The following is a 26,807-nucleotide window of genomic DNA, read 5'->3' as shown; positions in this document are numbered from 1 at the left end:
CAAAAATAAGTTGGTAAAATCTCCAACTGATTGTAGTGGAGACTGCAAGCGAGTCCCACCTTCACCAGTGTTGGAGTCTTGGAGAGGGGTGCCCCTGTTGTGTAGCCCATTTTCATTTTCCTTTTAAAAATGACTATATTTTTTCTTTGAGAAGCAAAAATAACTGCTTCAGTTTTTTTTTTTTTTTTAACAAGAGAGAAATGATTCATGTTTTTAAACCATTAAAATAGTGGGTTCTTATCAATTTTAGGGGATACAGACATGGTTCAAAGTATTGACAAATTGTTTATTATACGATTCAAAGGGCCAATACAATTAATCAGTTTTAGTAAATTAATTCTACCAGCAAAAACAATTAATTACAAGGATGAAGGATCTTCGATGTAGTTTTTTTTTTATGGAAAAAAGGGTCCTTACTTGGCTCACCAGTCACTTGGGCTTCTCTCTACTTGGCAATTGGCATACATGATGCAAACACCACATCTGCCATGCCACATGGAAAAATGATGTGGCAAATCCATGCAACCAACGAGATAGGAGACCCCTTGGATTGGCTGTGTATTCTTTTTCCTGGTTGGCATCATGACTCTCAACTCTCAACCATGTATACAAGCTGCCGAAAGCTTCAATATTTAAATTCATAAAGTCCTTAAAAAAGGTTTAGTTTAGACTTGTAGCGAAGGGAAAGCATTAGAGCTGGGTACTAGAAAATACATACCCTTTTAGTATATAGCTATATACTGTACAAACAATTTATACACATCAGAGTTGCCTGCTATAAAAGGTAATATACTTGCATAGAACAAGCCAATCTCCCTAATCCAACATTTACCTCCAGTTCATAGATCAAAATGCCCGCAGACATTATCCACCAGAAGCATAACCCTTAATACTTAAGGGAGTTGGAAGGACCAGGAAATCTTGAAAGACAAGTTGGGCAATGTTTTCAGCTGCAAGCCTGCAACAGCGCTAATCTCCATTGTACAATTGACTGTAGACTCTCTCCATCACAGGCAGAACCCTTACTATTTAAGGGAGTTAATCTTGACAAGACAAGTCGGGCAATGTTTTCAGCTGCAACAGTGCTAGTCTCCATGGTACTAGCTGCATTCTCGAAGGCATTAATGTAGTACAAATGAAGGCCATCCAACGCAAATGATGCAAACATCTCTGGAGGCGTGTAATGAGGATATGCGTCCCAGTCCATGCGCAGAGTTTCCTTCCTTACACTGCCAATGAGATCATAAACAAGAATCAGCGTCAAATAATCCAGGAGTTTTTTGTTTGATTTTTTTTTTGTAGAAACAAGAGGAGTTACACAAGACGAGGGGTAGCTCGGACCCAAGCATCACAAAAACAAATAGAACCTCTAGGGATAGAGGGAGGGCAAAAACTGAGAGTGCTGAGAGGAAAAGAAAGAGCTTGGTTTGTCATCTAGTCCACAGCTTGATTGGCCTCTCTATAGACATGGTTGTAGGTGACACCACATTCCAAATCTCCAGCCAGCTTCAAACACTCCTCGATGATGTTCTTCAATCTCCACGGGCAGTCCGGTTTGTTCTTTAAACACGAAATCACAAGAAGAGAGTCTCCCTCAATGAAGATGGGGAGACCCCTATAGTTGAAAGCAATATTGTGGGCCTCCCATGCAGCCCACGCCTCCACTACATTAATTGAGGAATTCCCGATAAAATAAGCTTTGGTCTCAAGAACAATCCCCCATTGATTTCTTGCAACGCAACCAATTGTGCAATCACCTTTATCATTTCTTGACGTGTCAAAATTAATTTTGATAGAACTCCCTTTTGGAGCTTTCCATTTGATTGGCTTCCAATCTTCATTCTGTATAGTACTGGATTTAGAACAATTTCCAACATTGTGATTAAAATATAGAGACAAAGCTCTATCAATGATGACCGAAGGGTGGCTACAATGGTTTTGGAAGGTATTTTCATTTCTATTCTTCCAAATCTATCACAAGATAAAGCAGGATTTCACAGGGATCGAAGAATCAGTCTGATTGGAAAATAAGCCATCCCACCACTCCCGAAATGAGGAGTCGTTTTTACTAGGCCCCTTAATATTTGGGTCTAAGATATTCCAGATTTGTTTAGCAATAGTACAATTTTTAAAAATATGATCGGTGTCTTCAATTCCATTGCAGAAGCTGCAACCAACATCAATGGACCTTAAAAGGGTTTTAGAAGGCAGCTTAGAATTAAGCAGCAGGTATAAAAAGGTTTTGATTTCTGAGGATTATATTATGTATACTGAAGATAACACTCACAATGCATGTATCATATGATTAATCCAACATCGAATTTTTTTCTAGATTAACAAGAACAATATATCGGATATAAATGATCTAAGCCTTGTCCAAACTAAATAGGGTATAGCCTGTTTTGAAATTCCATTTCTAATGCTCTAATTGTTTAAAATAAAAGTTAGTGGCTACAGGTCACTTAACCATGTTAATCTATGATTTAGATAACCTCATAATCCTGTCATAGAACTATGGACCAGTAGCCCCTTTACTGCTCAAGGATTAGAGGTTATGCAATGAAGGAGACAAATAATTTTCTTTTTTCATCAGCAAAAGGTAGAATTTATTTATTATAAATCAAGACTGAATGCAGGAGCCAAATAATTAAAACTGGAAATTTTCATTTTTTTATGTACTTGTATCAAAATAGGAGCATTTTGATAATTTTACATGTTGACCATGGGGTCTAGCCTAGTTATTTTCCTTTTCAAGCCATAGTTTAATTGTGTAGACTTTTCATATCCATTAGTTAAGTAGCTTAGGAGACAATGAGTTTCCTTCTGATAGAGCTACTCTGTAAGTTCTGTTTTCCTTAGTAGGATTCGCCACCCATATAGTGTGTATATTTTTACGTGGTGAATGAATGAATTGGTTTAATTCGAGTTCATATAGCTTATGCTAAAAACAGGAAGTGGGTTCCAATATCCAACAGTGATTCTAGCCCCCCACCCCCGAGTTGAGTGAGTTGAGTGATTCTAGGTTTTCCCTCTCTTCTCTCTAATTTTGCGAACAGCAATTATGACCATCAACAGCCAATGTATTCTTCATCAAGGGAATTCATCAACATCTTTAAAAGACTAGATTTGATTCATTTATATTTTTTCAAACTCAAAGTTTTCTAATTTCAATCATTTTCATCCTCTGTATGAAAAAATTATGATTTCTATCGTTTTTAAACTTCCCCTTAGATCTTCTTCACCTTTCATTGTATCAAATATCATCCTAAAATTCTATATAAAATAAAAAAAACCTAGTTTCTAGAATTTTTGCAGTTTCTCTTACAAAGGGAATTTCTCATTCTTTTATGAAAAACTACTTAGAATGCTTTCACGTTAAATTTCCTGATATAGTCCACCATCCTAAACATTTCTATGAAGTTTTATTGAAAAGTTCCATTTTCACTTAGGTGGCGTTCGGTAAATCTGAAGTCTGAAAAGCAAAAACACCTCCGAAAAATCTTTGAAAGCATTCAATGAAAATTTTGCTTTTTCACTTTTGCAAGCATCTGAATATAGTGGAATTATTATGATTCATCAAAAATATATATATAGTGGAATTATTCGGTAATCAAAATGTTGTAATGTCTGAAAACTGTGTATTTTACAAATTTACCCCTCAAAAGTTGTTATTTAAATAAAAATAACGAAAATGATTCAAATACGCATTAAAGAGTTATAAAAATATTAATATTATAAAACTAATATGAAACAAGTATAAAATATAATAATATTAATAATACTTGATGTGGCTCAATCTGCACCTGTCCCTGCTGGAGTGATGAGTTGGATGAGGAGTAGGTCAGATCTGCAAAGAAGGTAAACGTCAATGAGCCCAGGTGGTGGACCCTGGCGAGGGAGTTCTGACGGTCAAGTTAGTACCAAGTTGAGAGAGTTGAGAGCAAAGAGGAGCAGAATGAGAGATAGAGAGCTTATTAGAGCATACCGTTAGAGGGCAAAAGGCTGCCCTTATATAGGACTTTGGGATCGGCCAGAACGTCTCCAACATACTTAGCAGTAATGGGCCTCAACCAAGGGAATCTAGGGGACACTCAGGAATAGTCATTAGGTCGACCACTCGTTGTTTCCCCAAGAAACGGGGGAGACTCACGTAACCGTCGCTACATGGGCAATGTACCCTCCGAATACTCCGAGATCATTAAATGGCTCGAATGGATCAAGGCAGATAGATCACGTAGGTCGGCCACGAGGTCAGGTAACTTGCCAAATGTCTGGGTTGCATAAACATTTCGAGGTGATGACCAATGTCCTAGGTTGGTCTTGCCAAGCTATCTTCAATTGAGCTCGAGTGCATTTGGCCGACATGAGCTGCATTGCTAACAGACACTTTTCCAAGGTCTTGCCACGTTAGGTACCGAGGTGATCCAAGGTGGTTTTGAATGTCCACGTGGCAGCAAGTGAATGGTGTGTCACTTTTACCCATCATCAATACTAATAAAAAATAATGTAAGATATAAAATTTGCCTTTATTATTTAAAAAGCATAAAATATCAAAAATTTCTTAACCAATAAATAAAAAATATTAAATATACTATTAAGGATAATTAAAATATTGCAACTATTTTACTTATTTTAATAAAATAAATACAAAACATTATTAAATGGTAAACCAATAAATGAAATGATAAAAAAATTAAAAAATAGTAAGTTAAATTAATAAAAAGATCATCTTAATTTCTTTATAGAAAACATTAGAATTATAAAGAAAAAGAAAAGGAGAAAAAACATAAATAAAAAGATTAAAACGGAGTTTAACAGCATGAAGAAGGAAAACAGGTTGGGGAATCAATCATTTTTTATTAATTTTTGATAGGGGCACACATAAGTTAAGAGAGAACTATTGCTTTCGTTTTCAAAGTGGGCACATCTACCCCTTCCCATCTCTCTATTTGTTTTACCTTTGTTTTATCTCATTTTCCCTCTTGTTTTTTGTTGGTTTTTCCCTTTCTCCATATCCCTGTTACAGAGATTGGCGATCCTGGTTCACTCCGCTGTTCATCACAGTGAAGAACAGAGATGGGTGAACAGTGAACGGTCATTGTAAGGCTATTACAAAGGACAATGGCCGATCCTGGTTCGTCGCTCCTCTGTTCATCGGAATCAGCACAGTGAAGAGATGAGCAAACAGTGAACGGCCATTGTTAGGCTGTTACAGAGGACAATGGTCGGTCCTGGTTTGTCGCTCCTCTATTCATCGGAATCAGCACAGTGAAGAAGAAGAAAAGAAAGAAAAGATGGATGGGTATTTTGGGAAACAAAATATCATCTGCTACCTCAGAGCTCATTCGGAGGTAACAGACTTGCTAAATGGTTTGGAGGAATTTTCAGATTTCAGATAATGAATTCGGAGGTGCTGCCGAACAACCCCGAAGCACCAAAAAGTAAAAATTTCTGTTCGGAGGCTGATTCAGCACTACCGAACACCACCTTAGTTTTAAAATATATTCAGTTGAATGGAAAATCTAGAGTTCTTAGCAATTTGACCTAACCCTTTCTAATACCTGTTAGTTCTTTTCTTAGTTCTGAAATCAGCCCTAAACACTTCCTAGCTCATTGTTACTCTCCTAGATTCATCTTCAGCTCATTCCAATTCTACATCAATTGGTAACAACTAACAAGCAACCAGCCCCTGCATCAGTGGGTATTATTAGTCCAATACTATGGAAGAAAACAGATGGCAAGTAACAGAGGCAATACTGACAAGAATGTTAGAAGGGAAAGGGAAATAATATTCAGAAAGATGATGATCTGCAAGTATTTATTGATTGGTTAAACTAGAGTATTTTTATTTGCATGATATATATAATAAGGAGAGGTCGAGTGAACAGTTTGCTTCGCACCAGATTTCCAGATTTGCCGCCCACATCTACTGTTCGGCCGATTGAAGATCAAGGTTTTCTCACGCACTGAAGTAACTTCTCTCCTCTTTTTTTTTTTTCTGGTCGTGTGCCAGGGCAGAACCTATACTAGGTCTGCTGGTTGGATGTAAGGTGATCAGCACCTCTTTCTTTCCTTTTTTGTGGGGCCAACCGACCCCTGTATAAACTGTAGGTCGTGAAGACCTTTTGTGTGCTGCAATAGCAGCTTTTATGGTGCACTAAAGGTCAGAGAGTGACCTGTACTTGCTGTAACAGCATTTCTGTTGATGCATAGGTCAAGAGATGACCTGTATGCACTGTGAAAGCACCTGTGTTTGATTCTATAGGTCAAGGTATGACCTGTTAGTGCCAATGTTTTAAAACGTGGAGGCGTGACGCAAGGCGTTCCACTACCTAGAGGCGTGAGGTGTAGTTCAGAACGCAAGAGGCATAAGCCTCTCGAACACATGGAGGCGTAAGTCTCCTTAAGAGGAGAGGGGTTAGGAGGAGGATGCAAGGACCCTCCTAACTCAAAAAAAAAAAAAAAAAAAAAGGCTGCATTGAAAAGGGGGTGGGGGGTTCTGGGGGGCAAACCACTTTCTTTCCCCTTATCTTTTCTTCCCTTCCCTTCCATTCCTTTTCTTTTCTTTTCTCTTTTTTTCTTTCCCTTCCCTTTCCTTTCTTTTCCTTTCCTTTCATTTTTTTATTTTTTCTTTTTTTTTTTTGTCTTTTTGGGGGGCAAAGCCCCCCTGCCAAAGGGGTAGGGGGCAAACCACTTTCTTTCCCCTTATCTTTTCTTCCCTTCCCTTTCCTTCCTTTTCTTTTCTTTTCTCTTTTTTTTCTTTCCCTTCCCTTTCCTTTCTTTTCCTTTCCTTTCATTTTTTTCTTTTTTCTTTTTTTTTCTGTCTTTTTATATCAAATGTGCATGAGGCATACACCTCTAGCACGCCTCATGAAAAAAGCGCAAGAGGCACATGCCTCAAGTGCGCCTCAGAGGTGTCAGCGCCTCTGGCATACGCCTTAGGGCGTTTTGGGAGTGCCCCGCTTGGAGGCGTGCCTCTAGGCGTACGCTTCCCACACCTTTTAAAACATTGGTTAGTGTTGTAACAGCACCTGTGTTTTACAGAAAAGGGTTGTGTTTCTGAAGAAAAAAAAGGGTTTTCCTTTCTCCCTTGGTGTTAGACCTTTTTTAAGGTTTTGTGCCCACTTTAAGAGATTTTTTAATTTGTAATCATGAGTGGTGAAGATTCTGCTACATCCAATGTTTCCTCAATGCAGAATGGAATGAGTAGGGGTGTGGACCTATCCTTTCCCATGGCTGTTATTCCTCGCGATGGCTTAAATTATTTAGAGTGGTCAAGAGGGACCAAGCTGTACATCATTGCAAGGGGAAAAATAGGTTATATAAATGGGAGAATCAAAGAACCCAATTATGGGAGTGCTGAATATGACAGATGGAACCAGGAAAACAGCATGGTCATGTCCTGGCTTTTAGTGTCTATGCAATCTCAAACAGGAAGGAATTTTATGTGGGCTGAAATGGCAAATAAGGTCTAGGAACAAGCAAAATCAACCTATTCTGAACTGCATCACTATGCAAAAATCTACTGGTTACAGGTAGAATCGTCCACTTGTAAACAGAGGGAGAGGTGTATGTTTGTGTACTATTCAGACTTGACCTTTGTCTGGAAGGAGTTAGATCATTATCAGAGTGTGGACTAGAAATGTGATGAAGATGCAAAATTGTACAAAAAACTTATTTCTCAACAAAGAGTGTTTGCTTTCCTACATGGCTTGAACCCTGCATATGAATCTATCAGAGTCCAGATCCTAGGTAGCAAGGATCTTCCATCTGTTCAGGAAGTTTATGCTCTAGTATGATCAAAAGAAAGCAAAAAAATTTGATGAACAATTCTATAGGGGATGCAATTGTGTTGGCAGCAAAAGGGAGTGTTACTACAAGTGGGGGAAATACCTTTAAGAAGGGGGATTTTTAGAAAAAGGTGGATGACAAGGACAAACTGTGGTGTACTCATTGCCAAAACCCCTGATACACTCGAGACACATGCTGGGATCTTCATGGGAAGCCGAAATGGGCTCAAGATCTGAGTAAGACGCAAGGTTCAAATTTGAATAAAAAGTTGGGACAGCAAGGTACAAAAAAACACAATATGGCAAATATGGCTACTCAGGAGAATCAGCCCCCCTTTCCACGTTGTTCATTTTGATGCTTAGGCCTTGTTACTTTACCATCTGAGAGTGGCTACAAGTATTTTCTTACCATTATCAATGATTACTCCAGATATACATGGATATATCCCATGCGAACTAGGGATGAAGTACTAAAAATTATCCAAGATTTTCAGCGGATGATATTCACCCAATTTCAAACTAAAATCCAAAATTTTCAATCTGATAATGCCAAAGAATATTTTCATAGTGATCTTACGGAGTTTTTTGCTTCGCATGACTCACTTCACCGTAGCTCTTGTGCCCGAACACCACAACAAAATGGTGTTGCTGAAAGAAAGAATCGACACCTTCTTGAAGTGTCCCAGGGGTTACTATTTCATATGAATGTCCCGAAATGCTTTTTGGCTTGAGGTCGTCCTTTGTGCTACCTATCTCATCAACTGCATGCCCTCTCGTTGGCTAGAATGCAAAGGTTGGCTAGAATGCAAAGCCCCACATCAACTTCTTTTTCCTAAGGCTCCCCTTCTTTCTATTCCTCCTTGTGTGTTTGGTTGTCGTTGTTTTGTTCAAAATCTATCACCCGCTCATGGAAATAGATCCTCGTGCCATTCCTTGCATCTTCTTGGGGCACTCCTTCACTCAGAAAGGATAGCGGTGCTTTGATCCTGTTTCTAGAAATTTTATGTTTCTATGGATGTCTCCTTTGAGAGTGAGCCTTCCTTCCTTGTTTCTCCTCAGGGGGAGTGTAGGAATGAGGAAAAACTAGTTCAACTCCCTCCTCTTCTTGATCCTCCTCCCTTTCGTATATTCTTTCGTCGTCACAAAGGCCAACCATGTTCAAGAGTTGTGGGGCACCTAGATGTTGTACCACCAATGCCATCAGACTCTCCGGGGGCGAATCATACCCATTCAGGTACCTTGGTTCCTATTAATGTTCCTGACCCTATTGCTATTGATAATAGCTAATGACCTTGACCTTCCTATTGCCCACCAAAAAGGTGTTAGATCTTGCACTACTAAACACCCCATTTCCCATTTTGTTTCCTATGAAAATATTTCACCCTCCTTTTGGGCCTTTCTCTAGTGTTCTACCCCTAAGAATGTGGTAGAAGCTCTTTAGGTACCTGAATGGACAGATGCTATGAAGTAAGAAATTAATGCATTACATAAAAATGGCACATGGGAACTAGTAGATTTTCCTGAGGGAAAGGATCCAGTTGGATGTAAATGGGTTTTCACAGTTAAACACAGTGTTGATGGCACCGTGGAACAGTATAAAGCTCGTTTAGTGGCATAGGGGTTTACAAGAGTGTATGGAGTAGATTATGCAGAAACATTTGCACCTATTGCTAAGATGAACTCCATTAGAGTCCTTTTCTCCCTAGTTGCTAATCTTGACTGGGATCTTCATCAGCTTGACATCAAGAATGCCTTTTCTGAATGGTGACCTTGAAGAGGAAGTATACATAGTACAACCCCCTGGTTTTCGGGCTCAAGGTAATGAACAAAAAGTGTGCAGGTTAAAAGAATTCATTATATGGGCTGAAACAATCACCAAGAGCCTGGTTCAACAAGTTCCATGTAGCAATACAGCAAAGAGGATACAAGCAGTGTCAATCTGATCACACATTGTTTGTGAAAAGAGGGGAAGGGAAAATTGCAGCACTGATAGTATATGTTGATGATATAGTTATCACTGGTGATTGGAAAGATGAAATTCAAAAGTTGAAGAATTTTCTTGCTACCCAGTTTGAAATGAAGGATCCAAGTCCTCTAAGGTACTTTCTTGGGATTGAAGTGGCCCGCTCACAAAATGGTATCTTCATTTCCCCAAAGAAAGTATATCCTAGATCTACTCTAGGATACAATAAAATTGGAAGTGAAGTCAGTTGAATCCCCTATTGATCCTAACCACAAACTAAGCGACTGTCAAGGTGAACCCATCAAGGATGTGAAACAGTTCTAGAGACTTGTAGGAAGATTGTTATATCTTTCTATGACTCGACCAAACATAGCTTATGCAATGGGTGTTCTTAGCCAATTCATGCATGCCCCTAAAACTACCCATCTTGAAGCAGTAGAAAGAGTTCTCAGATATCTTAAGAAGTTCCCAGGTGCAGGCTTGTTGTTACAAAAGCATGGACATTTGAAAGTTGAAGTGTATACTGATGCAAATTGGGCAGAATCCCTGAATGACAGAAAATCAATAGTGGCTATTGTACCTTTATAAGAGGTAATCTAGTTACCTGGAGAAGCAAAAAGCAGAATGTGGTAGCTAAATCTAGTGCTGAAGTTGAATATCAGGCAATGTCTCATGGAGTGGCTAAAATTTTGTTGAGTGAGTTGGGTTTTCTAGTTGGCGGACCTATGACCCTATTCTGTGATAACAAAGCAGCCATAAACATTGCTGCTAATCCAATGTTGCATGATAGAACTAAACACATTGAAGTCGACAAACACTTTATCAGAGAAAATGTCGTCATAGGGGAAGTGTGTACTCCTTATGTTAGCTCTGAAGATCAACTTGCAGACATCTTTACAAAAGGGTTACACCACTCACGGCATCATGATTTATGTGACAAGTTGGGCATGATTGACATTTACGTCCCAACTTGAGGGGGAGTGTTAAAAGGTTGTTAATTCTCTAAGTATAGTACTGCATGGGTACTATTGTAATTTTCTCATTTTATTTTTTATATCATGTCGCCCTAGTATATATACCAAAAGCTGACACTACCAGTAGGACTTTTGGCTCTCAGATCTCTCTTCTCTCTCTCTTCTCTTTTCCTCTCTTCTTCTCTCCTGCATAACAGTTTCCACTGGATAGATGATTCATTAAACTAAATTTTAATGGTAGCAGTTTGGGAAATCCAGGACCATCAAGAATTGGATGTGTATTTAGAGATTTTTTTGGTAACAAAATTAAAAAAAAAAGTATTAAAATAAAAAGGAGAAAGTACAAGGAGGGTAACTAGTAGTCACTTGAGAGAAAAATAACTCCCACAAATAACCCCAAAGGGACAAATCCGAGAAACCCAATACCCAAAACTCCAAGAGATGTATAACTCGCTATAACAATCAAGCCTGCAACGCGAAACAAATAAACAGGCCCATACACAGACTGAAAAACAGATAAACTTCAACCCAAATCCACCCTTGAATGGCAGCCTCACTACTTTGACCCACAGCATCATCGAAGAAAAAACACCCAAACAAGACACTACTGAACCCAACAAATCTGTTATTTCTTGATATTCTCTTCAATTTCATTATCTTCCTGTTTGGTCCAAGCCCAAGAAGACCCCCTTTCAACCTAGCAAAAACTTTTGAGACCAAGATATCTTTATGTTTTTTCTGATTTCTAAACTTTTAACTGCTAGAGCATCCTTCCTGATCTTCTTCAAAGCATCAGGCTCCTCATTGATTCTTTCCAGTTCCATGACAAATTTTCTCAAAAAACTTAACATCATCCACCTCTGTACTTTTTTCAAAACTGGTTGGGACAGAGATTCTCTAAGAGCAGAAGTGATGGCAGTGTTAGAAGGCATACAAAGGTGAGAAAAATATACCAGAAATTCAGCAGATGGAAAAGATATTAGCTTCTTGTAATCCTCAGAAAGGAGATTCATAAAAAAATAAAAAAAAAATAATCCTCATAAAGGAGGGTTTTAGACTCCGGTTATGGAGAGATTTCAAAGAGACTTGCCTTTTGGAAGAAAAATTACCTTTCCCTTGGAGGGAGAATCACCCTAATAAGGTCTGCCTTAGCTAACTTGCATGTTTATTATTTGTCGGTTTTCAAAATTCTGGCAAGGGTGGCTAGTAAGCTGAAAAAACTAATGAGAGACTTTCTTGGGAGCAAGGGAAGGAGAAAAAGGACCAACCATAGGGTTGGGTGGGAAGTGGTGTGCAGGAGTAAGAGGGATGGAGGCCTTGGCATTGGGAATATAAGGAAGAGAAATTAGGCACTACTAGGGAAATGGTTGTGGAGATTCTCATTAGAAAAAGAAAAGTTGTGGACTAGGATAGTGGGCAGTATTCACGGGCTTGCTAAGAATGGATGGGACTCTTGGACTCTAGCTAGGACTACAAGGGCATCACCCTAGAAAGCAATCCAAGCTATTTTGCCTCTATTCTCTCCATGGATCAGGTATGACTTACACTCAAGCAATCTCATTAAATTCTGGGAACATGTTTGGATTGGGGATAGTCCTTTTAAAAGACCAATTTCTGGCTCTCTTTGCAATCTCTACCTTTAAGAATAAACCAATATCCTCTTTCCTTGTACCCTCTAATTTGACCTCTGGCTTTGGTTGGAACTTGGGTTTGAGAAGAGATATTAGGGACTCAGAATTGGAGAGTACTTTAATTCTGTTATCCATCCTTGAGGATGTTTTTTCTAGAACCAACAAATATATATAGTAGAATCTGGACCCTCTCTCCTTCGGGTTCCTTTATTGTTTCTTCTTTCTTTAAAGCCCTAACACAACCAGTTGTTCCTTTTGTTTTGCCTTTCCCTATCAAAGAGATGTGGTGTGAGCCTATTCCTCCAAAGATTTGGAGTTTTTGTTGGGAAGTTGTTCTAGAAAGAGTTAACACAGGTGATTTGCTTCAAAGAAAAAGGCCCAATAGATGTTTGTCTCCTCGTTGGTGTGTCCTCTGTAAAGTTGTGGGTGAATCTAGTGTTCACTTACTAATCTCCTGTGAATTTGCAAAATCTATTTGGGAATGGTTTGCTTCTTTGTTTGGATGCAGGTGGAATTCTTCAAAGGATGTGCAAAGCTTGTTTACCTCCCTTCCCTCCAACTAGCCAAAGGGTGAGGATTATGTGGAGATGTGTTAGGGCAGCCATATGTTAGACTATTTGGGAGGAAAGAAACTTAAGGATTCTCTCAGAAGAGGAGAGAAGCATGGAAACAGTATTACAGGTGACTCACATAAGGGTAATTCAATGGCTGAAAACTTTGGATATATTTGCAGATTTCTCAATGGATGATTTGCTAAGAAAGTGGAAGGAAATTGCAAACTCGGCTTCAATCAGAAAGGTCTCAAGTTCCCATTGGAGCCCTCCACCTCTTGGCTTTATCAAACTGAACTTTGAAGGCAGCAGTATGTATGGGCAATCCAGGGCCCTCGGGAATAGGAGGAATACTAAGAGATGAAAAAGGGACTATCATAGCATTGTTTTCTGGCCCAATCGAAGTGAGAGATTCTCTGAGGGCAGAGATACCAGCAGCTCTGGAAGGGGTACAAAGGGCTAAAGACCTGAATGTCAACAAAATGATCATAGAAGGAGACTCTGAGACTGTAGTGAATTGGTTAAATGAAGACACTTCTAGGCTTTGGAGCTACAACAATGAAAAGAGGAAATTTAAATGGTTTACTAAGGACATGGAAGTTCGATGCAAATGGGTAAAGAGAAGTGCAAATTCATTTGTAGATGGCTTAGCAAGGCAAGGAGTGAATAGGAGTTCTGTTCTTTGGGCACAGTTGTAATTGTTCTTTGTTTTTTGGGTGTATGTTTGACTGTTTTGGGGAGTTAAGATATTTTAGTTCCTCTCCTTTGTAATATTATTCTCATTTAATGAATCTTCTGTTATTGATAAAAAAAAAAGTATCTCTCTTCAAGGGGTAGAGTGACACTTATAAAGAGTACCCTTTCAAACCTTCCTACTTATTTCCTCTTCCTATTTTCCATCCCTTCTAAAGTAGCAAAGAAATTAGAAACCCTGTAGAGAAATTTCCTTTGGAGAGGCTAGGAAGAAGAAAGAAAAATCCATCTTGTTAATTGGGATCAAGTATGCTTGTCAGTTGAGGAAGGTGGTTTGGGAATAAGGAAAAAAAAAGGTATTTAATACTGTGCCCTTCTGAGCAAATGGCTTTGTAGATTTGGGTATGAAAGAAATGCTTGGTAGAGGAATTTAATACCTACTAAATATGGTGTGGACAGGGGCAACTGGACATCCTTGGACCCTCTATGAAGATAGACTGAGATTCTGGAAGGATCCATGGTACTTGGGTAGCCCTTTAACTGAGGTCCCCCCCCCTATCAGTGTGCTGCTAACCCAGATGTTTCAGTTGCTGACTCCTATGGCCTGACTGAGAATTTAGTTCCCTGGAGTCAATTTAGACGAAATCTTTTTGACTGGGAATTGGATGAGATGTTGGAGCTGCTACAGATTTCACAGAGGCAAGTTATTTCTACAAATCTTGAGGATGAATGGATATGGCTGTTATTCAATTAAATCCTTGGCAGCTAAACTTAGCAGGGCCAACATTACTGGCTTCCCTAGCAAACAGGTATGGAACCCACTCAGTCCTTCTAAGTCAAACTTTCTGGTCTGGGCTTTGGTGCTGAAGTGCCTTTGAAAAATCAATCTGGGATTCTGGATAGGTGAGGAATGCAGCTCCTGGATCTGAAGTGTGGTCTATGTAGGCTTCTGCCAGAGATGGTTGATCACCTAAGCATTGACTGCTCTCTATCTCTTCTAAAGTTTAGGAGCAATTTCTCAAAGCTGCTGGTGTTTGCTGGGTCATGCCAGATTCTGTCAAAGAGTTATTATGTTTCTGGAAGCTGCCTGGTCTGAGGAAGAAAGGGAAGCTGATTTGGAAAACCATTCCTGTGGCTCTTCTAGTGTCAATCTGGTCTGAAAAAAAAAAATTAACTGAATCTTCTATAACAAAGTGAAAAGTTCAGATGATCTAATCCAGCTTGCTGTGAGCAAACTGATCTCTTGGTTATCTGTAATCACTGAGTTCAAGCATCAAAATGTGTTCCAGTTGCTTTACTCTCATCCTGTGTGGAATTTGTATTTCCTGGTGAGGTCTGCTGGGAAGCTGTTGCAATCTATTTCCTCTTTTATCAATAAAATTTTTACCTTACCTTACAAAAAAATACAAAGGGTGAGAAAAATAAACATTAGTAAGCTATTTGTTGAGGGAGATTCAAAACTGGTAATCAACTGGCTACAAGATGAGGGGATGAAGATGTGGGTATATAATAATGAAAGGAAGAAAACCAGGTGGTTAAATAGAGACATGGAAGTCACGGTTGGGTTAAGCAGGGTGCTAACTTTGTGGCTGATGCATTATCTAAAGGAGTGGGGAGAGAACCTTTGTTTTGGGCACAAGGTCTAAGGGAGAAAGAGTAATTTGGGGAGAGATAAGAGGTTTTGTTTCTCACGGTCTTTGTTCTGTACTTATACTCATTGTACTTACTACTATTTGTTCTTATTAATAAAAAGTTATTGTGGTTATTGATAAAAAAACTAGAAAACAGAAGTGATGGTCTAACTGCTATGTAGCCAAAGCTGTTGACAAATATTACCTGAATAAATGATCAAGCAATGCATCTTCCATTGGCTCACGAGAGAACATCTTGTAAGTCATATCTGATTCAGTATATTTCTTCAGAACAGAGATGGAAGAGAATGGAAGGTCAGGAACCTCAGTTGTCCCCACTAGTTCGGGAATCTCTGATACTGAATGAAGTCCAAAATATGTCTGACGAGAATATATTCAGCAAGAATTCAAAGAAAATAAGCTATTAGAAAAATGCAAAGGAAAAAACCCATAAAAAGGAGAATAAGGGAAGATGAGAGAGAAATAGATTGCTCACAGGATTTAAGAGGCCTCTTATGAAGGTTGTGTATGTGTGCTGAAATTTCCTCTCAGGAATTGAAACTGGAGGAGAAAACTGGATATTTAGCTCATCCAGTGGTGTAGCAAGTACTGTGACTTGACAACTATAACTGTTTCCCTTTGTGGAGTTAAGTTCATAATAGTCTCCCAGATAGGAGATAAATTTTATCTCTTCTTGAAGATGCAGTGTAGCATTTGAATGATTTATGAGTTCAGCAGGAATCTGCCAGTTGCCTCCTTCAATTGACCATAATCCTCCACCAGAGCCTGCCAAAGATACTGCCCCAGCAAGCCCACTGATGCTAACACTTTGACCATAGTTAATTCTTGTAATTACCTGCAAATGAAAGTCCACTTACAAAGTTAGAAATCATTTAGAATTGTCATGGATATGTGACTTAGCCATTTAAAAGTGCATGTAAAAAACATACAGTAGATTGTTTTCTTTTAATCCGTTTTTATCTTCAGCCCAGTTTTACACTTGTTTGTCCTTGGCTCCTTGCCATTAGGACCAAGGTCTTTGTCTCCTGTATCCTCATTAAAAGAGATGGGCAATCTAGACTCAAAATGTTAGTTTCCTGGGGAAAGTTCTGGGTGAGGCTACAGAAAGGCTGGGGAGTTCATACCTAATTTATCATGTAGAGGTGTTTGGTGGCTACCCCTATATGGGTCTCATCTAAGAGAATGTCCAGGCTGAAATTCTGCATAATCAGATGACCACTAGAGAGGTTTGATGCCTTGACAGTGGATGAAAAGAACAATCTATATCCCGCTCATTGGTGGTTAAAAGCCAAATGATCATGCTAAATTTTTAAGCAGGATACATTTTAGATGGCATCCAACCAGTAGCTGGTTCCAATCCTCAGTACATGACATATTGAGATACGGCCACCTCAGATGGTTGTAAAATGCATGTAGAAACAAACTTGTGAAGTGCACCCATTTAGCTTTGTTTAGAAACCTAAACTACTTCCCTCATTCTGTATACTAAGAACCAATAAAAATACAGAGTGAGAGCAAAATCAACTCACAAACAAGAAGTACAGTTGAATTTGCTAGTAATAATATAAGGTACATTAACAGTATTCCCCCACTCTCTCACATACAGAGGTTTCTAAACAAAGCCCTAGAAACAGATTCATTTCCCTTTAAGGCCTCATTCTATTTGCTGCGAAGTTGTTTACCTGGGCAAATGCATTTACCAGGGAAGTGTTACCCCAGTAAATACATTTACCTGAGTTCTTTAGACAGGAAATGTTAGATGGGCAACTGAGACAATTTTCCAAAGGCCAAAAGACCCTAGCTTTTGTATGCTGGCAGGGGTATTTTAGTCCCACATAGCTTGGCCAATTTTTCCCCTCAATGGGTAAATGAATTGCCCACTTGGGAGAAGGTTAAAACTTACTCGGGAAACTGGCCAAAAAAATTACAAGAGGGAAAGTTTACTTTCTGTGGGCCCTATGCTTCCCAGCAAAAGAACAGAAGGAAGTTGGTGTCCACCCCAACAAGCCCCAAGTTCTTAAACATAAGTTGAATTCTACTCGATATAAATTTAGCACAGCCGAACTTCCAAATTACACATTAATTGGCTTCAGCTTCATGTAAGTTTGTGCAATGTGTTAAGTACAGTGACAATGATGCCTAAATCCTATTGCAATAACGTTTTGGAAAATCCACTTATTGATCGATAAACTGAACTGCACTGCAAGAATCAGCCTGAAATATGAAAATAATGGCCTATGCCTACATTGAATGTGCAGAATATTCAAATAAGGGTCCGTTTGGTTCGCAGTTGGAAACGGAGTAGGAATCTTTTGGAACCAAATTGGAATGGTCTATTCCCATAGTCTGTTTGGTTCAGACAGGAATGGGAATGAGAATTGGAATAAGCAGGAATGGGATTTCATTCTCAAGGGAGGGGTAGGGAATGGCCATTCCCTCAAATGGGAGAATGCCATTCCAGCAGGAATCGGAATGGGATTCCGATTCCGCCCAACCAAACAATTGGAATCGGAATAGCCCATTCCGATTCCGATTCCAGACCCTTGTTCCCGCGAACCAAATGGGGCCTAAGTGCAGAAAAACATGTAACCTAAACATTATATTTGCTAAGATTTGATGAAACATACCACCAAAGTCTGCTACAAATTTGAAATCATGTTGTAACTTTTTTATGAGAAACCATGTTGTAACTGTGCCATGCACATTTCTCTGTAGATCTACATAGACATAGGCAGCATGATATTCTCCCATCTAATACATGTATCCAGAATTCATGAGCAATCTCCCAATTTGCAAGATTGTCTCTGCAAAGTTCTTAATTGGTTGCAAGTTGGACTCGTATCAGCATGATTCTTGACTCTGAGAATTTTAAATGAATGAACCTTAATTTTTTAACCAAAAAATCTTTGTGGAGATACTTAACACTCTTCAAGTTGTAACTATATGCACTTCATACATTCCCAAGAAAACTAACCAACACCCTATCTTTTTTTTTTTTTTTTTTGATAAATAACCAACACTCTATCTCCAATGGAACAACTTAAACGTTCATTTGGAGAAAAGAAATGTTGGAGAAAACATTAGCTATTTAAGGCCCATTTGGGAGAGCTTCAATGTTGATTGAGCTGCATTGACTGAGTCACTTCCAAGAAGCTACTAAACTAGCTTTCACTGGAAAGTCGGTTTCTCAGCTCAACATAAACATTTCTTGGCATTCCGGGTTTTTCACCAAATACAGCTTCACGGCTTTCCAAGCCCTCCCAAATGGGCACTTAAGCTCAGTTTCTAAAAAATGGCTTCATGAAAACAGGAAGCTACCTAAATTTGAACTGAGCAGAGAGCCATGGACCTATTCTAAAGAACTAAATGAGGTGGGATGGCTGGGGGTTCCTACAATGTTCAGATCTGGTGGTGAGCTCTATAGGGTGAAGGAAGATAATTTGGGAGATAAATGAAGAATAGAGATGGAAAAACAAGTAGACAAATTGCCATCCACCAAAGAATGAGCAGGAGATTAAAAAGAAAGTAAAAGTCATACTAATAAAAAAGAACTCATGCTGTTAGAGAAAACAGCAAGAGATAGGTTGCTTGGAAGGATTGAAGAGAGGAAACAGGTGGTGATCAATCAGATTGAGAAGTTAAATGTTAAAGAAAAGGGGGATACTTTTGGAGAGAGAGACAAGCAAGAGAGATGGGAACTCAGGAAACAGCTAGAAGACATCTTGTACAAAGAGGAAGTTAGCTGGAGGCAAAATCCTAGACACAAGTGAGTGAAGGAAAGTGATGGAAATACTAAATTTTTTCATGCAATGGCCAATAGCAGGAGAAGGAAATTTTTTATTTGTAAGTAGGAGGATGAAATACTAGGGCCTTTGTGGAGCATTTTAAGTCAATTTATGGAAGGCCCTTAAATCAGAGATTCTGGTTAGAATGGACTGGTCGAAACTATCAGAGGAAAAAAAAAAAAAAAGAGGTGGCTGGAAAGAGAGTTTGAGATGGAGGAAATTAGGGAAGCAATGGATAGATCTAAAGCACCTGGGCCTGATGGATTAATCATGGCTTTTTTACCAAGTGTTGGGAGATTCTAAGGCAGGATGTCATGAAAGTATTCAATGAGTTCTTCTAGAGGGGGGTGATAGATCCAAGACTGAATTCAACCTTTATAGCTCTGGTCCCAAAGAATGTGAAAGCAAGTCATCCGAGAAACTGAATTCAACCCTTACAGAATCAAGGAGCCTTTGTGGGAGATAGATAGATTGTGGATCAAATTTTAATTACCAATGAACGTGTGGAGGATCTGAAGAGAACAAGGAAGAAAGGGATTGTATGCAAGTTGGACCAAGAGAAGGCTTATGATATGGTTGATTGGTCTTTCTTGATGCAAGTGTTGGATTGGTTTGGCTTTGGGAAGAAATGGTGCAAATGGATATTGGACTGTATTGAGACTTGTCATTATTCTATCTTGGTGAATGGAATTGTAGTGGGCCACTTTCCAGCTTTAAGGGGAATTAGACAGAGGGGCCCCTTTCTCTTTTCCTTTTCACCTTGATTACAGAAGTGTTGGGGAGGTTAATTGAGAGAGCAGATTTGAGAAGCCCAGTGAGGGGATGGAGGGTTGGAAAAGATAGTATACCTATAACTCACTTACAATTGTTGATGATACTATCTTGTTTTGTGAGGGGGAGGATGTGAGATGGGTCAAAAACTTGAAGTGGTGGTTCAAGTATTTGAGCAGATGTCTGATATGAAGGTGAATTTTGATAAGAGTTGTGTAGTGGGGATTAATATGGAAGAGGGAGCTATAAGTGAAAGGGCTGAAGCCTTGGGGTGTGTGGTGGCTCAATGGCCTATGAACTATTTGGGGATGCCCTTAGGTGATAACCCGAAGAAAGAAAGTTTTGGAACCCTGTAATTGATAGGTTTCAAAAGAAGCTAGCCGCTTGGAAGAAGAACTATTTATCTCTGGGAGGCAAAATCACATTGATTAAGTCTACATTGGCAAGTTTGCTTGTGTATTACTTATCAATTTTTAGAAATCCCAGTAAAGATAAACAAATTATTGGAAAAGTTGATGAGGGACTTCTTATGGAAACCAGGGGAGGAGAAGAAGGATCATAAGGTGAATTGGGATTTGGTCTCTAAAAGTAGGGCTGATGGCGGGTTAGGACTAGGTAATGTTTGAAAGAAAAATGAGGCTTTGTTGGGGAAATGGCTGTGGATGTTGGAAGGTGAGAGTGGGAAGCTCTGGACTAGAGTTATTTTCAGCATTTATGCTTAGGTAGAGGATGGATGGGATACAAGGTCTTTGGCAAGGTCAACTAGAGCTTCTCCTTGCAAATCCATTCATGTCGTTATACCTTCCTACGACACATCAAGTATGACCTTTGTTCTAGGAATCAAGTAAAATTTTGGGAGCACATTTGGATGGGTGATTTACCTTTGAAAGACTAATTTCCTTTTCTTTTCTTACTTTCCCAATACAAGGGCAAGTTTGTGTCTAGTTTTCTAGTTCCTTCTCAGTCCAACTTTGGGTTTGATTGGGACCTAGGGTTTAGGAGAGGCCTAAGGGATTCAGGAGCTGAAATTGCAATGAATTTGATTCAAATCCTAAATGGGGTGGTGTTGGATCCCTCAGAGTGTTAGACAGTGTATGCCCTTAGCTCCAACCAAACTGATGTATATAAACATTTATCCGTAAATGAATAAAATACATTGTTGTTTCATATTTATATTAGTATGTTTTCTGTATATTACCCCTTAAACTAGACAGTTATGAGACTCGTGTTAGTTTAGAATGTTCTCAGCCATTAAATAGACTTGGGGAGTTTAACCTAACAAGGTTAGCACTAGTGTGCTGCCAAATAGTTGGAGTAGCTTGTCTCAATTACTAGGATTAGACCCAAAGCACAGGTAGTGGGTGTTTGGAAGAAACACTAAACCCAGACCAATTTCTAGTTATGCCCTTGACCTTGGAGATAGATGGGAAAAACTGAAAAGTTGCACATAACCCCAAACTTGATTATGATACTACACTAAGTAGTGAACCAGGTTGCCTTTGATATGCCAACCAGTGAGATCCATCAAGGGTCAAATATCTAGGCATGTTGGGGCAATTTGGGAAATTACTTGAGTGGGTGATCATAGTGATAGGATCAACCCCTTTGTCGGACAAAGAGCATATTAGGGTTTACACTCTCTCTAATGCAAACATAAACTATCGGCAGTGGATTTCACCTGTGTTTGAAATCTGGTTTTGCAAAATATATTTATATATTATGTTATTATTTTATGAAAAATGTTTGCAAAAAGTTTTAATCCCAGGATCCATCTGAGCAAAGAGTGTGACACTACACCTTGTAGCTAAGGGAGAGGTCCTTCCCTGTCGGGCAGTGTATTGATGATTATGGGCCGAGAGGTTAAGTGTAAGACCATTACAGGGCTGATTATTTGATGGGCTTTATCTCACATAAGTCCATTATCCTTGTGTCTTCATAGGGTAGCTGAATCCAATGATCATTTAGGTGTAAATGTTGGTCCTAGACTGAGCCCATGCTGATTGGCTTAGGGGTTCACTGCGCTAAGCAGTGAATTCAGACCAATCTCTTTCAGAGGTGGGGCCAAACCCTCATGGACTTGTGTGAGACCTTTGTAGGGTCCCATGCCATATATCAGGCCCAACATGGCCATGCAACACTTAGGGACATGAGCCTTTAAGAGAAATGGGCCTAAGGCCCATTACTAATATGATTAATTAAGTTGTCACGTGATTTAGGTCAAAACTGGGTATGGATTTGGATATGGAGCACTTATCTTCTTAAGAGGATAATGTTTATCAATTAAGAAAAGAAAAGTTATGATTCAAATCAGATTTGGATCATCTGCTAATCAGATTAGGAATTTGCTCCATATAGAGATAAAGAGAGAAATGGGTGAACTAGTCTTGGACTCTCTCTCCACATTCTTACTCTCTCTTCTTCTCTCTTGTCTCTCAAGAAACTCATCACGACCTAACCTTTTCAAGAACTGATTTCTATCAGTTTTCTTCTATGTTTTTGCAAGAAAAGCATTAAAGAAACTTAGGCTCACTAATCCCACTAGATCCAAGCCAGTTGGATAGCAGATTTGTTGAAATCAGAGTTGTAGAATCAGTTTTTCCTGTACACTGCACCATCTTCAGTTGGAGCCTTGGAGGTCAATTTTGGGACTAATATTGGGCGTGAATTTCCACCTTGAGAGCTACGATCTGTGGTCTCCGTATCAGGTATAATTCCCTTTCAATTTGGTTTCAAATCTAGTTTGGTTCAATGCAAGATCGATCCTGAAAATTCAATTTTCAATTTTACCGGGAAAACGGTTCCTGAATGGGTTAAAAAATTTTTTGAAATTTTGCCCAGCCATCTAGCACGGTTCAGCCATCCATATGATGGATTCTAAACCCTTCTAACACTGAGAGGGATAAGAGACTATGGACTTTAACTCCCTCCGGGACATTCTCTTGTGCTTCCTTCTTTAATTCCCTCCTGCATTCTACCAGTAATTTGGCACAAAATTTCCCAGTTAAGGAAGTTTGGGGGTGAGCCAATTCCTCCAAGGGTTGGAGCTTTTTGTTGGGACTTGGGAAGTCTTCTTGGAAAGATGTAATACCTATGATTTACTCCAAAGGAAAAGGCTTTATTGGTGCTTATCTCCTAATTGATGCATTATCTGTAAGGCTAATGGTGAAAGCTCCTATCACTTATTAATTTCTTGCAGAAAGGAATTCCAGAATTTTTTCTGAAAAGGAAATAAGTAGAGAAGATATTATTGAGGTCATAACAGTCAGGGTGGTGCATTGGATAAAATTTGTACAGCTATATGATGATGTTTCTACGGTTATGCTGCTGAACAATTGGATGGAAGTGGCTAACTCTGCATTGTCTCGGTTTTTTGCTGCTCCTATGTGGTCACCTCCTGGTAATGGATTTATAAAGTTAAATTTTGATGGGAGTAGTGAAGGTAACCCAGGCCCTTCAAGTGTAGGGGGTGTCTTCAGAGATGAGGAGGGGAAGGTGTTAGAAATGTATTCGTGCTCCATTGGGGTTGGAGACTCTCTTAGAGCTGAGATCTACGTTGTTCTAGAGGGTATTAGAAAGAGTAAGGAACTGAATATACAGAAGTTAATTATTGAAGGAGACTCAAAGTTTGTGGTAAGTTGGTTACAGAGGGGAAGCGGTCTTTGGAAGTTTGCTAATGAAAGAAAGGAAATCAAATGGCCAAATGGCTAACTAGGGGGATGGACATCCATTTATGCTCTGGCAAAGTAGGGGTGGGTAGGGATCAATTGTACTAGGTTGTATTGTGAGACATTATTTTGCTCTCTTTTAAAGAGTTAAGTCTTTCTAACTCTCTCTGAATTGGTGTACCTATTTCTTATTAATCTAATGAAATTCTGTTATTGATAAAAAAAAAAAAAAGTTGTTTGGAAGATGATAAAAAAACTCATACTAAAAAGAACTTAGGATATTTCTCATCCTTGAGATCTTAGCTTGCAATTGAGCATCCCTTAGATTGTTCCCAAGTTAAAACTATCACAGAAAACCTTGTGTTAAAAGAACCAAGGAAATACTCCTACAAAATCATTGGAAAACATTAACCTATCCATGCAAGTATGCAATAACATGCATCAGAAAAAGAAACATGTACAAGCTCAACGCATGTCCTAAGGGGACATAAAAGTTGATATTCTGCATGACTAGATACTAATGTCAAATTCTGTATCTTATAAAATCCTCAAACTTCATTTTGGTTAGTGTCAATGAATATTTTTACACCTTGAATTTAAGTTCCAGGAATCACAAAGTCAACTTCTTCACAAAAATCATCACATTTCATATGTTACTCTAAATGCTTTGAACTTAAATGAAACACCCGAACTTCATTTGATAGGATTAAAAGTCAAAAATAACATTTGAATATTCATTTGTTCTTTTTGTTTGCAAAATACCAATATCCAAAGCAATAAACCACTATTGTTAATAAATGTGAAATTGTAAATCTTCAATCTCCACGGATTTTGTAGCAATTTCTAACCAAAGAATTAGAGGATGCTGGTAAACAATTTTATGCAACTCCTAGGTTCTTCGCCGTACAGACATGGTTAGATTCATCAAAAATGCAGACCACCAAACGATGTTGGGCATGTCATTTCTTGGGTCACATTGTCCACAGGGAGAAGAAAAGAAGTTGGATAAATTCAATTTTTACTAGCATTCACCAATGAATTAAATCTAACAGTATCATTCAGGATGAAAGGAACAGCCTAGAAATAGAATATGCAAAGCTTTTAAGTGAAAATGTGCCATAGTCCAAGGTTATACAAAGTGCTACAACTCGGGCAAAATTAAGCCTACGCAAAAGCAAGAAAATCAATTAGAGAATTAATTACTGTGACAAGCTCCGATATGAGCAAAGGAGATAATCCGGCATTAACCAATTCCTCTTCCAAGGTTCGACCGGTGAGCTCGTACAAGTCCGCCCATTTAAGCATCTCATCAACAGACTCGAAAACAGGCCGAGAATCAAAATCCCAGTAGTACTTCAAGAATTTATTCACTGCACTCTGCAGTAAAAAGAACAATTCAAGACACTCTGCAATAGAAAAAAAAAACACTTCAACACACAAATACCAGAGAGAGGGGAGACCTCGACGAAGCGATTCATTTTGAAAAGCGAAAGGCCGTATCGATAGAAGATGCGGCAAGAATTGATGAGTGACACAAGCTTCTTGTACAGAGAGGACTTTGAGTTGGTGTCAAGGGTTTTAAATAAGAATTGGGTACCATCCCAAATGCCGAGAGAGAACGGGGAGGAAGAGGGCTCCTTGATGCGAAGGTTAAGGAACTTGGTGAAATTTAAGGCATGTAAATTCTTGGGATGCAAAATGGAAGCCCCGGCCTCGAAAGTGTCTCCGGCGATGGAGACCGTCGCCATTCTCCCTCCGACGACTCCGTTCCTTTCGAATATCAAGATGTCTCCGATGGTCGGATATGAAGGGTGGGAGGAATACTGGCGGAGGAAATGAGCAACGGATGAGCCTCCAATGCCGCTCCCGATTATACAGACGTTCTTCACATCGTTTGTATTGGTAGAGTGAGGAGCTTCGGCGGCTAGAGAAAGTGAAGTGGAGACAATGAAGAGAGCCAGAGAAGCAACAACAGCTGGCAACATCTCTTCCTCTCTTCTGTCCACGATAAATTGTTGATCGAAGAAGAGAAAGACAACGAGCCTTTTTCTGTTTTCACTAAAAACCTCTGAATTTGTAAATCAGTGAAGAAGAAGAAGAAGAAGAAGAAGAAGAAGAGATATTCGCACGGAATGGAGCGAGTAGAGAGCTGAAAGCATACGCCTTGAGCGCCTCCCAAGGCCCTTGTGAAAAGGACGTAAACGCCTTGAGGTGTAAAAGGCGTAAGTGTGGGTCCCAGTGTCCCACCAATGTTAGCACCAGAAGACAGAAGAAGTTTTTAGTTATTTGGGCAAGTGTAGGCCTGATGTCAATGGACCGGTTTTAGGTTGAACCCGATTAGGATTAATTTGAACGGATTGGACGGACCAATAAGGCATATTGATCTAAAGAATTTATTGGATTAGGTTTGACCTGGTTCACCCATAATGGATTTATATTGAATTGCGTCTATAGAATCAATATGCCTTATTGGACCAGCTTTTTCGAGCCAATTTGACAGAAGATAAGAATAAAGGAATCAATGGACCAGCTTTTTCGAGCCAATTTGAACATATTGGAGACATTGAATTGAATTGCTCCACAACGGTTCAGAGCATTCATCAAATTGGATTGGACTGGGTCCATTATAATGGACTACCAGATTGGATTGAACAAAATTCAGTCCAATTGACACCCTAGCCCTATTTAATACTTTAGAAATAAATTTAAACTAATACATTGAAAAAAGAGTTCTAAAGTTTTAATATCATCCACCCAACTAAGCCCGTTCTATGCATTCTTGTAAATTATTACATCAAATCCTAAAAGGAAACAATGGAACTTGATGTCTTTTTTTTCATGGTAGCGTTCTTCTTATTTCTTATTTTTTCATGGTAGCGTTCTTCTTTATCGGAGAGTAATCAGTTCATCATTTGACACAATTGTTACTCTCAACTCAATGAAACTCTTCAAAAGAGTTTACCAACAGTGAAACTCAAGCCGGGTTTATGGGCTTTCCGAACCTAAAAAGGAAATAATGCAAATGGAAAATAATTATTTAAAACTAGAAACAATATTAAATTGAAATTATAAAACTAGAATATTAACACCAAACAAAGAAACACTTATCTAGTACTAAGAAAAATCCCTAAAAATAATTAACACATAGGGGTTCCAAAAGAATCATTTAAATTTTAAAATAAACATACATTGAAAGAAATCATCTATGTTTCATGACTGTTTGGTTGAGCGGATTCAGAATCCCATTCACATTCCTGCTGGATTGGCATTCCCCCTTTTGAGGGAATGGCCATTCCTTGTCCCTCCCCTCGGAATGAAATATCATTTATGCT

General features: G+C 38.9%; 1 protein-coding gene across 1 annotated transcript; it reads right to left on the bottom strand.

Moving 5' to 3' along the window:
* Positions 1 to 605: 605 nt before the first annotated feature.
* Positions 606 to 25,665, bottom strand: LOC148873884 (farnesylcysteine lyase-like). The gene is made up of 5 exons (XM_088965875.1): positions 24,936 to 25,665; positions 24,679 to 24,852; positions 15,730 to 16,089; positions 15,439 to 15,614; positions 606 to 1,229 (listed from the first exon to the last, which is right to left on the bottom strand). Exons 1-5 carry the CDS (start codon positions 25,458 to 25,460, stop codon positions 947 to 949), a joined length of 1,518 nt encoding a protein of 505 aa, XP_088822001.1. The 5' UTR covers positions 25,461 to 25,665; the 3' UTR covers positions 606 to 946.
* Between the last annotated feature and the right edge of the window lie 1,142 nt (positions 25,666 to 26,807).

This window comes from Nelumbo lutea, chromosome 1 (genome assembly GCF_056320005.1).
Source record: "Nelumbo lutea isolate HS-2025 chromosome 1, American lotus-T2T, whole genome shotgun sequence".
In the NCBI taxonomy this organism is placed as follows: Eukaryota; Viridiplantae; Streptophyta; class Magnoliopsida; order Proteales; family Nelumbonaceae; genus Nelumbo; species Nelumbo lutea.
This window is presented reverse-complemented; position numbering and strand designations above follow the sequence as displayed.

What these genes read in the sequence shown, in the direction of transcription:
- LOC148873884 (XM_088965875.1), bottom strand. Translation starts at nt 25,460, where the DNA reads ATGTTGCCAGCTGTTGTTGCTTCTCTGGCTCTCTTCATTGTCTCCACT. An exon ending in AAATGAATCGCTTCGTCGAG is followed by an intron (nt 24,853 to 24,935) that starts GTCTCCCCTCTC and finishes TTTTTACTGCAG; the next exon opens with AGTGCAGTGAATAAATTCTT. An exon ending in TAAGAGGCCTCTTAAATCCT is followed by an intron (nt 15,615 to 15,729) that starts GTGAGCAATCTA and finishes TATTCTCGTCAG; the next exon opens with ACATATTTTGGACTTCATTC.